The following is a 15,633-nucleotide window of genomic DNA, read 5'->3' on the forward strand; positions in this document are numbered from 1 at the left end:
AAGTTTCATAAATTTAACGAGATGTCAAATATATAATTAACCACATTCATCAAAGTAAATCAGTTTTGAAGCCGCATAAGGGTAAGAATGCTCGTATGTAAAGTGACACAGAGTCTGGGACTCAATGAAAGAAGTGTCAAAGAGGATTTAGAAAGTTTCAAGAGTTGGGATACCTGTATGGATGATAAAGCATGTAAGATAGTCGCAATTGTAGGTATTGTACTAGCCTGTATTGTTGTAATCTGGCTAATTGGGTCGCTTTTAACGTGTTTTAGACAAGGCGTAGGTGGGATATGTGAATTTATTTGTTGGTGTTCATCCTGCTACAAGAATAGATCAAATCAAAATGTCAATCAAGCTTATCAACCTGCGCAACCTGTGGGTTCGTATGAACCTGCAACGATAATATATCAACCAGTCCAACCTCCTCAATCTATGTACAGCAATGATAAGAATGACGGTTATTACAACGAATACGGTAATAATGGAAGTAACGACGTGTTCGAGTTGGAACAAACTATAGATCTGGATGCACAGAAGCAGATACAAAGGGACAAAGAAGAAGAGTTAGCAAGGCAACAAGAGCTTGAATTACAAAGAGAGGCTGAAGAGCAAAGAAAACAAGAACAACAACAAGAACTCGAGAGGGAGAAACAGATTCAAAAAGAAAATCTTCTAAGAAGACAAGAAGAAATTAAGAGACAGATAGAAGTTCAACGTGCTCAATTCGATACTAGAAGACAAGTTAATATACCTGGAGGTGAACCGAATGATGACCGCAGAAATACTTTTATTGAAATGGCCAGTCCACAGAGCGCGATACCGTCCTATCCTCAACAGCAATATATGGGTAAGATAACGCCATTACAGCCAGCTGCAGCACACAGTAATAGCCCAACATCATATCAACAAACGTACACGAGTCCAGACGCAATGCATCAGCAGCAAATGTACACTCAAAGCAACTCAAACTCTAACGCACCTTACCCAACTGACGACTATATTCCAAAAACTCACAACTATTATTAATGGATAGACTTTCATAGCGGTTTACTAGCGTAACATCCTGAATTGTTATATAGAGTAATTGAATGTGCATTCATTATTAAAGGTTTATATATATATATATATATATTTCTTGGTGGAAAGTACGGGCCACTACGAGCAAAAAAAAACAAAAACATCTACAATTTTATTGCTAGTATGTGGAAATCAGTAGTCTGAGAAAGTCACTAGCCACATGTCCTTCTATGATGTTGAAGCACAGTCTAGTGCTAAAAAGAGCCAGTCCCATTTTGCTGGCGACGAAAGAATAGGTAAGTTAATTACTTCATTCACTGATAATTTAAAAACTTTTGAAAGGGAGTTCAAGAAGTTCAATAAACTACGAACGGTACAGACCAAGACTGCGATCGAAAACGAGCTGATTCCCACGTGTTCGACGTTGCGTGATGAAATATTACAATTGAATATTTCCAACGACCACAAATTATACGGTGATTTCACAATACTTAACAATATATTCCTAAATCTAATAAAAAACTATAATTTCATAAAAGAACGTCCCATAGAAAACGAAAGTAGTTATATAACGATTCAGGTAAACGAGAGCGAGCAGACTCCATTACTTTCTCAACAACAATCACAAGTACAAGAGCAAGAAGAGCCTGTCCTTCAAGAAGAACTAGACTTCCAAACAATTATTCAACAAGAGAGAAACGAGCAAGCCAAAAACATTCATAGTGCAGTTAATGAGGTTAACGCAATTTTCAAACAATTGGGGACGTTAGTTACTGAACAAGGTGTACAAATCAATACAATCGACGATAACATCAACCAATTTAGTGACAATGCCATGAATGCAAATAAACAACTGAATAAAGCCAACGAACATCAAAAGAGTAAAAACAAATGCGGAACCGTAACATTGATAATCATAGTTATTGTTACACTGGTTGTGCTATTAGCTGTATTGAGTTAGACAGTATGTGCATGCGTATACATTACCAACTATTCGGCAATCGAATCCTTCTAAGTCAATATTGAGTTATTTAAGGTCCTCAATTCAATTGTTAGCTTATTTTCAATGAGCATTAATTTATGCAAACGGTGAAACTTTATTTTTAACAATTGATATAATGGTTAATCCATATGAGTGTTATCAAAGTCTAGAACTTGCAAGTTAATTTTTCAATTTCTGGATGTCGGGACCTACTTATGGCATATATTAGATGGTTACGTGTGCGTTTTCTGCCGTCCCAAGGACTTTATTGATCAAATAAGAAATTACCTGTAGGCATCGTTAACGGATGGAACGTAAACTGTTATGTAGTAAAATATATTAAAAATCAATGCTGTGTATTAGCTGGAGTTCGAATGTAAGTGTAATTAATAAACCTTTCTGGGACTTTAGGTTTTAGCTGTGTATCCTCTATTGTCTGTAAGCATACATATATGGAACAATAAGCTCCCTTGATGTTCGTATTGAGAAATAAAGTTCATGTTTCCTAAACAGACCGCCCACACAGAGATGGCCCTCCAGATAATAATTGTTTTTACCGATGGTTATGGTGCTGCGTTAGGATTATCCAAGAAGTTCCCAGCACCGTCGTATACATTTATATATGAAAAAAAATCTATTGTTAAGACGAGAACTTGTGGAACTAGAGCTGCATACAAGAAAAAACAAATCCATAGTGGGAAATCCTGAAAAATCTAATTCAAAGCAGTCTCATGTGATATTACGTTATTTTTTTGTTGGTACCACTTTGTCTGAGTTGCAACCGTGGATTAGGACAGGACGGGAAACCGAAAAGGGATAAGAGAGTTTTCAGTAACTGATGAGCTCGATGAGCTTATTCCATCACATGTATTAAATTAGGATTTTTATTCCTACGTTGTTAAATAAGAAAAGTAAACGCATATCCTATGCGCCAATCACACCACTACTCGCAAGACTCCATGAAGAACAAACAGAGGACCGTTCAAGAGACGAGAACACCAACGGATGAAGGCCCTTCTCAATAAAGTTAATATATTTAGGTGGTAACAAGGTACAAAGAGCGGATCCTGCATATAATGGAAACTTCGGCTTGCTTTGACTTCCTCCCCTTCTCCCAACCCTATTCTTCCCTAGGCCAAGCTCTCTGCTGCTATTCATTCGTGTTACTGACTCCTCGACACAATATAGCCAGAGCTTACACATCATACGCCAATAAAGGATTTTCAATCGATGCATAATGCTCGTTTCTTTTTTTTGTTCTGGCGTGCGAAGGCTTCTGTGTCGAAGACGCAAAAAAAAAAAAATTGCGCTTCGAATTCTTGAGCCTGTGTTTTATCTATCTCGAGGTTATTACTGTGGTGTAGTTGAAGATATGTATATTTACGTATACATACATGAAAATATATATATATATATATATATAGCGATGCGTCGATGAGCCTTTGATGTACAGAGAAGAGAAATTAATTGACAGATTAAAGAAGCGAAAATAGAAAGATTTTAACAAATTTTTGTGCTATATGGTGATTTTATAAAAAAGCAAGACAGTAAGGACAATCAATATACAAGATTTTATTAACTAATGGAGAGCAAACTGCCTACTTTGTACGATATTCTAGCGGAGCTAGATGAAAATTTCGATTATACAAAAGATTGCTTACCAGAAGAAAAGTGTGTGAGTGATGAACAAATGGTACTAGATAAATTTCATAAATTTACTAGAAATTCACATTGTGAGGAAAATTTAGAATTTTTCAATAAGAGTAAGAAATTCTTATTGGATGATACATACAAAGAGTTTGAACTTGATGATTGGAATCGTGAAATTTATAAGAAATTTATAAAGATTAATTCGCCCATGGAATGTAATTTCCCACAAAATATTAGGGAGATTTTTGATGTGTGTCATGAAGCAGGCGAGATCCCTAGCCAAAAGGACATCGCTAATGCTATACAACACATCCTGGGTCTACTATTTGACATATATACACGATTCAGCAATCAGTACCATTACCAATATATTCCAGCATCAGAACCCTTCACCGAAAAAGTCAGAGAAACGCAAGAATCCTCGAGTTCAACTAGAATCTCAACATTACGTGCAGATTCTAACGATAACATATACCGTTCCTCAGTGTTCCACAGAAGTAGGAGGTTTTTCAACAAGTTCAAAAGATAATCGCACAAATGGACTTCCACACCTCAAATTAAGCATATTACACATTTTTTCTTCGCATTTTTTCTTAGCATCCAGCATTTCAACCCATATAAGAATAAAATATATACATAACCTTTTTTTTCATATTTAGCAATAAAAAAAGAACATCATCACCATCACCATCAACAGCTACCATTTACTGGCGCTTTGATTGCTTTGTGTCGTTTTCACTTCTTGAGTCACAATTCTACGCTTTTAAGCTGGCATAGCGGAATCGGCTGAACACGATCTCAATATCGGGATGCGCCGCTAACGGTGGCTGCAACTACGAAAATTGACAAATCCATCAGTATTCAACTGAGATCCTTGTGAAATAGTGTGAAACACGCTGGTAGGGTTGTGTGAGTAATCGTATCCTACTCACACTCTGTGGGAAGAAAAGGTATTGCACGATGTACCTATTACTCATTCTTGCAAGAAGCAGCGTTTCACTTGAACTTTTTTTCCCTCGAGCAGATCATGCTGACTTTATGACATATATAAGTGAAAGAGTATTTCTCACTCTGTGAACAACTAACTCATCATACCTTGCTTTGGCCTATTTCTTTTCTCCTAAAGTAGTATCCTTTTAACGATTCTTCTTGTAGCAAAAGCAACCAAAAACACGGGCTTTTATATACACATTCCATACATTTTTAACCAATCATACAAACCTCGATGGTAAAACCTGCAGTTATAAATCTAGCTGAGTATGCTAGTCGGGCGCAAAAGACTATCAAACCTGTAACTTTAACTTACAGAAATATGCTAAAAGATCCTTCTACTAAATATAAACCATTCAAAGCTCCCATCCTTAAAAATAGGAAATGGCCAGATAATAGAATAACTAAGGCTCCACGCTGGCTTTCTACCGATCTTAGGGATGGTAACCAATCTCTACCTGATCCAATGTCTGTAGAACAGAAGAAGGAATATTTCCATAAATTAGTAGAAATGGGATTTAAAGAAATTGAAGTTGCTTTCCCATCTGCATCACAAACTGATTTCGATTTTACAAGATACGCTGTTGAAAATGCTCCTGATGATGTCACTATACAAGCATTAGTCCAATCTCGTGAACATCTTGTCAAGAGAACCATTGAAGCTTTAACTGGTGCAAAGAGGGCCACTGTACATACATATTTGGCTACCAGTGATATGTTCCGAGAAATTGTCTTCAATATGTCTCAAGAGGAAGCAATTGCTAAAGCTGTTGAAACTACTAAATTAGTTAGAAAGTTGACGAAAGATGATCCAACTCAACAAGCTACCCATTGGACGTACGAATTTTCTCCAGAATGTTTTACTGATACTTCACCAGAGTTTGCAGTCCAGATCTGTGAAGCAGTTAAGGCCGTTTGGGAACCAACGGAAGATAATCCAATCATTTTCAATCTACCAGCTACTGTTGAAATAGCTACTCCAAATATTTACGCTGATCAAATCGAATATTTCGCTACTCACATCTCTGAACGTAATAAAGTTTGCATTTCAACTCATTGCCACAATGATCGTGGATGTGGTGTTGCTGCTACCGAACTTGCTTTATTAGCAGGTGCTGATCGTGTCGAAGGTTGTCTTTTTGGTAATGGTGAACGTACAGGTAACGTTGACTTAGTTACTGTAGCATTAAACATGTACGTTCAAGGTGTCTCTCCAAATTTGGATCTTTCCGATATTACATCAGTTGTTGAAGTTGTGGAACGTTGCAACAAGATTCCTATTTCAGAAAGAGCTCCATATGGTGGTGATCTAGTTGTTTGTGCATTCTCAGGATCTCATCAAGATGCTATTAAGAAAGGTTTCGCTCTACAAGAAAAGAAGAAGAAACAAGGTGAACATCTATGGAGAATTCCATATCTTCCATTGGATCCAAAGGATATTGGTCGTGATTATGAAGCTGTTATTAGAGTCAACTCACAATCTGGTAAGGGTGGTGCCGCTTGGGTTATCTTGAGATCTCTAGGTCTAGATCTTCCAAGAAGCATGCAGATCGAGTTCTCCACCTGCGTCCAAAATAGTGCTGACGCTCTAGGAAGAGAATTGAAGGCCGACGAAATCACTAATTTGTTGAAGGATACTTACAACTACAATAATGAACGCCATAGATACTTAACTTTAGTGGATTATAATGTCGAAAAAGTTGATGGTGACCGTAGAGTTTTAACTGGTCAAGTTGAATTCAACAACACTATTGTCAACATTCAGGGTTCTGGTAATGGTCCTATTTCCTCTTTGGTCGACGCTCTATCCAACTTGTTAGACGTCAATTTGAATGTTGAAAACTATACTGAACACGCTGTCGGTTCCGGTTCCAACACTAAGGCCGCTTCTTACGTTCAACTACGTTACAGACGTGACTCCGACAATGAACAAGCTGCCCAATGGGGTATTGGTCTTTCTGAGGATGTTGGTGATTCTTCGGTACAAGCCATTTTCTCTACCGTGAACAATATTATCCATAAAAACGAAATCGCTCTACCAGATGCCAACTCTAAAAAGAACGAAGCCTCCTCCGCTTAATTGCTCCATAACATGTAAATTATATCTGCAATAAATACACCGTATATACACAAGCACCCTATTTATTTGACATTATTGAAGCTTCTACACAATTTACTATTTCATTTTTACTCATATAGTGGCTATACATACTGAGCCGGAAAGGGGCCAATATAGCAAACTCAGAAAAAAATAACAACTGGTTTGTAGATCAAATGCAGTTTCTAAGATAAATCAGAGTAGTTATTTCCTCAGCCGATTAAGATACCGTGCTAGCACAAGGGAACTGTGTATCGAGCTTATAAGTGAAATATTCTTTTTGGTTCTATCTACATTTTTATTAAAGAAGGTTTACAGTAAAGATGAATATTTTGGTTTCACAAGAACCCGAAAGAAGAATAGCCATAGTTTCCAAGAACTATGCATTGATACTGAAAAATGTCTTTGATACACAGCATGAGAAGAATAAAAAACCTTTATGTGCAATTGAGTTGATTTCTAAGAATGATTTGCAGAAACAAAATTTCAAGAAGTTAACTGATTCTGAGATTCATGGATTCATTGGTTTGATAGAGATGGACGACTTGATCTTCGTGGCCGCAATAACAGGAAAATCTAAAGTTGCAGCTCCTACCCCAGGTGAAACTGTCAATAAGATTTTCGCCGTAGATTTCTTTTGTCTGAACGATCCAACTTGGGATTTCTATGAAATTGATTCTTCAGGTTATCCAATACTTCCAGAATCTGACTTGAATGGAAGTGGTACGGAATTCCCAAATACAATGCCCAGACAACCATGTTTTGAAATTAGAAAATTACTATCAAATGGATCATTCTATTACAGTACTGATTTTGATTTGACATCAACTCTACAAGACCGTGGTTTCGGTTCACGTTCTTTAAGTGCTGACAATTTTGAACAAGAGTACATGTGGAACTATTTCTTAATGCAAGAAATTGTTACTTACAGAGATAGACTGGATACACATGCAAAACAGATTTTAGATGATGAAGGTTTTTTGACGACAGTTATCCGTGGCTTTGCTGAGACTTTCATCACATATGTAAGAAAAACGAAAGTTGCATTGACTATTATCTCTAAGCAAAGTTGGAAAAGAGCCGGTACGAGATTCAATGCCAGAGGTGTTGATGACGAATCTAATGTTGCCAATTTCGTTGAAACTGAATTTATCATGTACTCTACTCAATATTGTTATGCATTTGCTGAAATAAGAGGAAGTATTCCAGTTTTTTGGGAGCAAGATACATCTTTGATTAACCCTAAGGTACAAATTACCAGGTCACTCGAAGCAACACAACCTGTTTTTGACAAGCATTTTATCAAATCGATTCAGAAGTATGGACCTATACATGTTGTCAATCTACTATCTACGAAGACGTCAGAATTACCACTATCCAGACGATACAAGGAACATTTGACTAAGTCTCGAAAATTAAAAATCGGCAAAGACGTATTTTATACTGCATTTGATTTCCACAAGGAAACTGCACAGGAAGGGTTTTCAGGTGCCAACAAACTTATACCCGGAATCATGGATTCTTTGCTGACTTCAGGTTATTTTTCTTATAATGTCAAAGAAAATAGAGTGATCTCCGAGCAATTAGGTGTCTTTAGAACCAATTGTTTAGATTGTTTGGACAGAACTAATCTTGTCCAACAAGTTATTTCGTTAGCTGCGTTCAAAATTTTTTTACAGGATTTCAACTTGATAACTTCTAATACGTACATTGAAGAAGATGATTTCGTCCTCAAACATAATAACTTGTGGGCTGATCATGGTGACCAAATTTCACAAATTTATACAGGGACAAATGCATTAAAATCCTCTTTTTCAAGAAAAGGGAAAATGTCATTGGCTGGTGCCCTTTCTGATGCTACCAAATCCGTCAGCAGAATGTACATCAATAATTTCATGGATAAAGGAAAGCAACAGAATATTGATGCTTTACTAGGACGTCTACCTCATCAGCAAGCCGTGCAATTATTTGACCCAATCAACGAATATGTATCATCACAATTAGAAAAAATGTCTGATCAATACACGTCATCCTCCACCATTAACCTCTTGATAGGGACCTATAATGTAAATGGTGTGACCAAGAAAATCGATTTATCCAAATGGCTGTTTCCAATCGGAGATAAATTCAAACCAGATGTTGTTGTTTTAGGTCTACAAGAAGTCATTGAACTTACTGCAGGATCTATTTTGAATGCTGATTACAGCAAGGGATCTGCATGGGAAAACATGGTCAATGAATGCTTAAATCAGTATGAATCCAAATATCTACTATTAAGAGTAGAACAAATGTCTTCACTTTTAATTCTTTTCTTTGTGAAGGCTGATAAAGCTAAATCCGTGAAGTGTGTTGAAGGTGCTAGCAAGAAAACAGGTTTCGGTGGGATGGCAGGCAATAAAGGTGCTGTTGCGATAAGATTTGATTTTGAAGAAACTTCTTTTTGTTTTGTAAATACCCATCTATCGGCTGGTGCTACTAATATCGATGATCGTCGTAATGATTACGAGAGTATTGTGAAAGGTATAAATTTTACAAGATCTAAGAATATATCACATCATGATTCTACATTCTGGTTAGGCGACACAAACTATAGAATTGCCCTATCAAACGAAGAGGTTCGGAGAGAATTAGCCATGAAACATGAAGGTTACATTGATAGGCTAATGCGCCATGATCAATTAACTCAAGAAATTGACAATGGCTTTGTTTTCCGTGGATTCAAGGAACCTGCAATTAAATTTCGTCCAACTTATAAATATGATAGTGGGACAGACAACTATGATACTTCAGAAAAAGCGAGAACACCATCCTGGACAGATAGAATCATTTATAAAGGTGATTATCTTCAGCCCCTTGTGTATTCTGACGCTCCGTTATTGATGAGTGATCATAGACCAGTTTACAGTGCATATAGATCACGAGTTGTTTCAGTTAATGAGGATGAAAAGATCAAACTGACCAAGCAATTATATGCTGAATATAAGGCAAGTCACCCTGAAGAGACAAGAACATTAAGCTCTCAGTTAATTAATCTTGGTTTAGAAGATGATAGGTCCCTTGAAATCACGACGACAAGAGATATGGATGAGTTTAGTCTTTTAGACATGAACAATAACAGTGGGATATCAACGGCTGGTTCATCCTCATCGAATCTTTCATCAACTACGCCACCATATCCTGGCACTAATTCTCTGTCAGCTTCATTCTTAAATCCTAAGAAAGTGAGCACTCAAACCGAGGCTAGGGCCAAACCATTGTTGCGTCCACCTCCTCCCCCAGCTTTCGATAGTAATGAGTTTGAATCTTCAAATTCAAATAAAGATCAGAAAAGTGTGGAAATGGAAACTATTAGTAAACCTTCCCCACCTGCTGTTGAAATGAAGCCTGTCATAAACGGTAATGTAAAATCAAAATCTTCTGGGACCCCACCACCACCAGGATTCACTGAAGTCATATTAACCCCCAAAAACAGCAATGCAGCAATGTCAACACCGCCAATTTCCAATGCTGGATCTGCTACGTTTAGTAACACAGATATCCCTTCAAAATCCTCAGAGAGCCCCAAATCATATGAAGCTGCAAAGAAATCGTCACACATTGGAAATAAAACTTTGAGTTCCTGGGAACCTTTGACTCCAAAATAGTTTTAAATTGAAACTCAGAGATATATATAACCGCACATATTTTCTATTGCCTTTTATAGATATGGAAAATCATAATAAATCATTTTATTTTTATATACAGATACAAATATTATCATTACTTGAAGTCCTTTCATTTTTCTTGTTTCTGAGTGATTTTTTCATTAAAGGATTTTTTCAATTCATCTATCTGCTTATCAACTTCTAGAATTCCAGCATTAATTCTATCAAGCTCCTCTCGTTCTAGTTGTTGCGAGAATATTACTTTATCACTTTTATTTGATGGCAATAGATTACCAGGTTTTGTCATTAAAATCTTGAAAAAACTTTCATTGGGTTCATTAAAAACAACTTCATCAAAAAAGATAGAACTAATCTCATCATCTTTGGATTGACCAGCCTCATAGGGATGCAGCCTCAATCTGTGGTAGAAATTCAAATTTTTTTCATTGGCCTCATCATGGAAATAAATCTTGACATTAATATCAAATTCACCCCATCCAGTCTCAGTAAGCTCAAATGGCGGAGCCTCTATTATTCTCGTTGGGTTGTTATATGTATCATGAAGTTTGAAGACGACTTTTTTGACGTAATATGATATATCTTCATTATTAGGCCCTCTAACAAAGATCGTCCAAAGATGTGTGTGTTCAGCGGGAGCATTTGGAGGCTTAATTTCCCCCATTTTTTTGGCAGTGTTCCCATATATAATGGGTCTTGACACAGACAACGTCTTAATTCTCTTACTTATCCCAGGCGGCATCTTCTTTGATGGACTTTAATCTTGATGATGAGCTGTAACTATACTACTTTTTGTTTTTTTTTTTTTTTTTTTTTCTTATATCAGATTGTTTTGATATTGAAAATGATAAACATATATATGGATGATACCAAAACAGTGAGAAGACCCAAAGAATTCTGCAATCATGCCTATCAAGACAATTTACGTAGCCAGACATGGCTCTTCCTCTGCCTGGACGTTGAAACAAGAAGAACTTCCGGCACCGCCTACTGGGGTAGAGTCGGATTTCCCACTTTCTGAGCATGGCATAAGTCAATCCAAGGAATTGGCTCATTACATCCTATCTCTGGATTCTCAACCTGATATGGTCATTTCTTCGCCATTCTTCAGATGTGCTCAAACGAGTAAGTATGTATGTGATCTGTTAGAGTTGCCGTTTTTTGTTGATAATGGGCTTTCTGAATGGTTCGAGACAGATGCTCACAAGCCAGCGACTGCTGACACTTTAGCAAAGTTGTTCAAAAGCTCTATCGAAGTGAATGATGACAATTGGAAGAATGGCAGTGAACTTGCAGCTGCGGAAGAAGGTGAAACAGAAGAGGAATTGTTTCAGAGGTGCCAGATATTTTTAAGGAAGTTAGTTCAAAAATTGGAAACTGCATATCCTGACGTGGAGACCATATTACTGGTGACACATGGTGCTGTAAAAGTTTCACTGGGCTTAAATCTGCTGGGATTTAACGACTGTCATGAAAAGATAGATGACGATGGCAGTACGATCAGATGTGGTACTTGTTCATTAGACAAGTATGAAGTGTTGAATTCTACACATTACCGAGCCAGGGAGGACGAAGATGACGAAGCAGAAGATGAAGAGGAGGAAGAGATTAATATCACTGTACCTTTCCAACAACGGAAATGGGTTATTACCATGAATGGGCATACTGAATTCTTAAGAAATGGTGAAGAAAGAAATTGGACTTTCGAAAGTGATCAGATAGATGAAGATGGAAGAGAAGAAGAAATGGAAACAGTGTACATAAGTCTCGATCTTTCTAGTGGTAGCTACAAGGAAAGACTGGAGATTGATCGAACGGCAACCTTTCAATACGCCGGTTTGGATAAAGAAGTACCTTTATTTAGAATTGGTGATAAATTGTATGAGGGCAATTGGCAAAGACTGGTTGGTACGGAATTAGCGTTTCCAGATGCTGCTATGATCCACAAGAAGAAACCTGTTGGTGGTAGTGGCTACAGCAGCGACAATGAAAACGAAATTGATCCATTATTGGAGTCCAAACCTATAATCGAATATGACAAGGAGCACACGGAAAAGATATATAGAATTGTCGACAGACTTGCACTCACAGGGTTATCGCCTATGTAATAGTATCAAATGTATATTTAGAGGGATAGCAGTTTAATGGGATATGACAAGAAAATTTTACAATTAGAAAAAAAGAACGCTATTTACAATGAATTTCAATTCAACTCGATAGATTATTACGAGTATAGGGATGTGTGGTGTCATTGAGAAGATTACTTCCAAGTACGAAGTTATTTTAGCCAGTTCTTCACCAAGTAGGTACGAGATTGTTAGTGAAACGATGGGGTTGAAAGATATCAAAGTGGTAAAACCGACTTTCGAGGAAGATCTGGATAAAGCGCAGTACGAGAATGATCCCATCAGGTATGTTCGTGATACTTCACGTGGAAAGGCACAGAGTATTGTAGCAGATGCTGATAAGTTGTTCAATGAGTGTAACCCCAAACTGATAATTTGTGCAGATACTATAATGTTTGATAATGATAAAGTTATCTACGAGAAACCGATAGAGAGAGACGTTCAACTCCGAAATTTGAGTAAATTCTGTTATTCTGCCGCTGATAATGTAATCAATGTTGTAACTGCGGTAACATTGATTGTCTTTGATGGTAAGAACCATAAATTGAAAGAATTCTATGAATTGACAAAGATATTTATGGATCACGATATTCCTCGTGAGTTGCTGGAAGACTACGTGGAAAGTGGAGATGGCCTACAAGTTGCTGGTGGCTTCAAGATTCAGGGATTGAGTGCCATGATAATTAAAAAGATCGAAGGCGATTACTACAACGTTGTTGGCTTACCATTGAACAAGACGTTCCAAGCCATGTGGGAAGAATGCAAGTAGGAGAATGAAAATAAATGACACAGTCACTGGGACACATTCATGCATTCTCACAAATGGCAAACCTGGGAATCTGCAATCTTAATGGAAATAGCAGTATCATATGGCGCAAAAACGGTATAAAGTCACTGTTCGCGAATCGACACAATTCCAACACACGATAGAAGTTGCTAACTATAGTTGCTGCAATAACTCAAGCTATAACAGTTGATATACAACATATATTTTAACATATATATATCAGGCGATGCCCTATTGAGGACCTTTGTCAAATATCGAATATATTTATTTTTCAGTTGAGATCAAGAGAGAAAACAAAAAAAACAAGCACAATTTAGTTGCATCGAGTTCATACAAATCAGCATCAGGAATCGTCAAGATGAACTTCACGAGCATATTTAAGAATCTGGCTACATCATATTCTCAATTTCCTTACTCTATTGACGAAACGCCGTACCATAGGATCCCATTTTGGGACTTATTTAAGGCAACCGACAAAGATAGTAATCCGGTTACTATCTTCAAATCCGTGGATAAATCAGTCCTGGTGATGAACTGTTTGTCGATGATTAGAAAGATCAAGCTTCCCGGGCTTATTAAGATTGTGGATATCAATGAAACCGAAGAGTATGTCTATATAGTCACCGAGATCGTTGAACCGGTTACGAAACTCAATGATCACGAAACTATAATGGCCTTAGTGGATTTCAATAAGTTTTATTCGAACTTTTCTAAGTTTTTCAAGATTGGCAAACTAAGTAAAGAAAACTTGTTTATTAACTCTATTGGAGAATTGGTTTTATTCGGTTTAGAATGCTGTGTCGAGAGGAATAATGACAACTTTCAATATATTTCAATGTGGGAAAATTTCTTCAATGTAGATTGCAAGAAAACGGAGAGTGCTGTCGTAGCTAACACAATCTCTCAAGTTTTGAAAAGTTCGAAATTTCTTAGTAATGACAGTGAAATTAGAGATGTCATAAAATCATATTCAAATGGTAAGACAAAATTCGAAAGGTTTAATCAAAAATTATTTAATTGTAAAGTCATCGCATCAGATTTCAATGAATTAGTATCAATATACGAGAAATTGAAAGAAATTCATATACTGAATGCCAATGAAAGAAGCATTTTATTGAGAAGTTTCCTTTCCATTTATTATAAGGATAATTTGAAATTGTCTTCCAATTTTATGAACAATTTTGTTGTACCTGAACTAATCCGAGATTTGAATAATGAACATGAAATTTTTGATCCAATGTTTTTAATGGCATTGTTTGATATTATATTCAAGAATGAAATCCATAGTCATGATAAGTCAGTAAAAGAAATAATTTACAAAATGTTCGGCTTACCACAGAGGCAAATAAGGTTTATTCTCCTTATACACTTAGGCAAAATCATGGACCATTTTCCGGTTAAAGAACTGAGATTCAATGATATGATATTCAATAAATTGATGAACGGGATTAATGATAATGATAGTAACATTAGATTACTAACTTTGAAGACAATACCAACTTTTGTCAGTACGTTAACAGAAAGACAATTAAATAATGAATTGATTAGATATATTGCGAAATTGCAAATCGATAAAGATGAAGAAATTAGGAAATGGACCATTTTAATCATTTTAAAGATAAGTGAAACATTAAAAAATTACAATTTAATCTTAACAATATTGAACAAATCCTTCCAGAATGATTCAGAGACTGTCACTGTAAAATTATGTGTATTATATGGCATTGAACAGTTAATGGATAATTTTGAGTTTGAATTAATTATTAAAAGAGTTATCAACTTGATGCTTCTGGGACTTATGGACAAACATGCTGAAATTAGATTCAAGAGTGAAAGTTTATTCAATAAGTATATGGAAAAGATCAATTCAGAAATTAAAAATCGTTATTCTAGCGAAATAAATGGAATGAAAAATAAGAAATTTGAAGATTATAATAGTATGCTAGACGATAAATCGATGGGCAATTTTTTCACCAAATTGAATCAAGATTTTATTGCATCAAATGTTGTTGATTTAAATGCTTCTATGAGCAATTTGAATATCAATAATAAAGAAGGAGAAGATGAATGGGACGGATTTAATGAGGATGACGCATGGAACGAGTCGAAAGCAGACGATGGATGGAATGATACGAACGTGAATGATGGTTGGGACGATTCTAATATAAACGACGGTTGGGGCGATTCCAATGCGAACGACAATCTGGAAGCAAACAAAGTCGATGACGAGTGGGATAATTTTGACGAAGAAGAAAATAATGAATGGGATTGGTAAAATGAACGCCCTCGAGCCAGTGCTTATAATGTTTGAATATATA

General features: G+C 36.4%; 9 protein-coding genes across 9 annotated transcripts; 8 read left to right on the forward strand and 1 right to left on the reverse strand.

Moving 5' to 3' along the window:
* Nucleotides 1-87: 87 nt before the first annotated feature.
* PIN2 (Pin2p) lies at nt 88-1,029 on the forward strand (the record flags this gene model as incomplete). The annotated part of the gene is made up of 1 exon (XM_003959348.1): nt 88-1,029. The coding sequence occupies one exon, from the start codon at nt 88-90 to the stop codon at nt 1,027-1,029; it is 942 nt and encodes a 313-aa protein (XP_003959397.1).
* Nucleotides 1,030-1,240: 211 nt separating this feature from the next.
* On the forward strand, nt 1,241-1,981 carry VAM3 (SNAP receptor VAM3; the record flags this gene model as incomplete). Its single annotated transcript, XM_003959349.1, has 1 exon — nt 1,241-1,981. The coding sequence occupies one exon, from the start codon at nt 1,241-1,243 to the stop codon at nt 1,979-1,981; it is 741 nt and encodes a 246-aa protein (XP_003959398.1).
* Nucleotides 1,982-3,584: 1,603 nt separating this feature from the next.
* On the forward strand, nt 3,585-4,181 carry RGS2 (GTPase-activating protein RGS2; the record flags this gene model as incomplete). Its single annotated transcript, XM_003959350.1, has 1 exon — nt 3,585-4,181. The coding sequence occupies one exon, from the start codon at nt 3,585-3,587 to the stop codon at nt 4,179-4,181; it is 597 nt and encodes a 198-aa protein (XP_003959399.1).
* Nucleotides 4,182-4,877: 696 nt separating this feature from the next.
* On the forward strand, nt 4,878-6,722 carry LEU9 (2-isopropylmalate synthase LEU9; the record flags this gene model as incomplete). Its single annotated transcript, XM_003959351.1, has 1 exon — nt 4,878-6,722. The coding sequence occupies one exon, from the start codon at nt 4,878-4,880 to the stop codon at nt 6,720-6,722; it is 1,845 nt and encodes a 614-aa protein (XP_003959400.1).
* A 341-nt stretch (nt 6,723-7,063) lies between these two features.
* Nucleotides 7,064-10,384, forward strand: INP53 (phosphatidylinositol-3-/phosphoinositide 5-phosphatase INP53; the record flags this gene model as incomplete). The annotated part of the gene is made up of 1 exon (XM_003959352.1): nt 7,064-10,384. The coding sequence occupies one exon, from the start codon at nt 7,064-7,066 to the stop codon at nt 10,382-10,384; it is 3,321 nt and encodes a 1,106-aa protein (XP_003959401.1).
* Nucleotides 10,385-10,514: 130 nt separating this feature from the next.
* Nucleotides 10,515-11,144, reverse strand: YAF9 (YEATS domain-containing protein YAF9; the record flags this gene model as incomplete). Its single annotated transcript, XM_003959353.1, has 1 exon — nt 10,515-11,144. One exon carries the CDS (start codon nt 11,142-11,144, stop codon nt 10,515-10,517), a length of 630 nt encoding a protein of 209 aa, XP_003959402.1.
* Nucleotides 11,145-11,307: 163 nt separating this feature from the next.
* Nucleotides 11,308-12,510, forward strand: KAFR0J02040 (transcription factor TFIIIC subunit TFC7; the record flags this gene model as incomplete). Its single annotated transcript, XM_003959354.1, has 1 exon — nt 11,308-12,510. The coding sequence occupies one exon, from the start codon at nt 11,308-11,310 to the stop codon at nt 12,508-12,510; it is 1,203 nt and encodes a 400-aa protein (XP_003959403.1).
* A 130-nt stretch (nt 12,511-12,640) lies between these two features.
* On the forward strand, nt 12,641-13,297 carry KAFR0J02050 (nucleotide diphosphatase; the record flags this gene model as incomplete). The annotated part of the gene is made up of 1 exon (XM_003959355.1): nt 12,641-13,297. One exon carries the CDS (start codon nt 12,641-12,643, stop codon nt 13,295-13,297), a length of 657 nt encoding a protein of 218 aa, XP_003959404.1.
* Nucleotides 13,298-13,673: 376 nt separating this feature from the next.
* CEX1 (COPI-interacting protein CEX1) lies at nt 13,674-15,590 on the forward strand (the record flags this gene model as incomplete). The annotated part of the gene is made up of 1 exon (XM_003959356.1): nt 13,674-15,590. One exon carries the CDS (start codon nt 13,674-13,676, stop codon nt 15,588-15,590), a length of 1,917 nt encoding a protein of 638 aa, XP_003959405.1.
* Nucleotides 15,591-15,633: the final 43 nt, after the last annotated feature.

Source organism: Kazachstania africana, chromosome 10 (assembly GCF_000304475.1).
Source record: "Kazachstania africana CBS 2517 chromosome 10, complete genome".
NCBI lineage: Eukaryota > Fungi > Ascomycota > Saccharomycetes > Saccharomycetales > Saccharomycetaceae > Kazachstania > Kazachstania africana.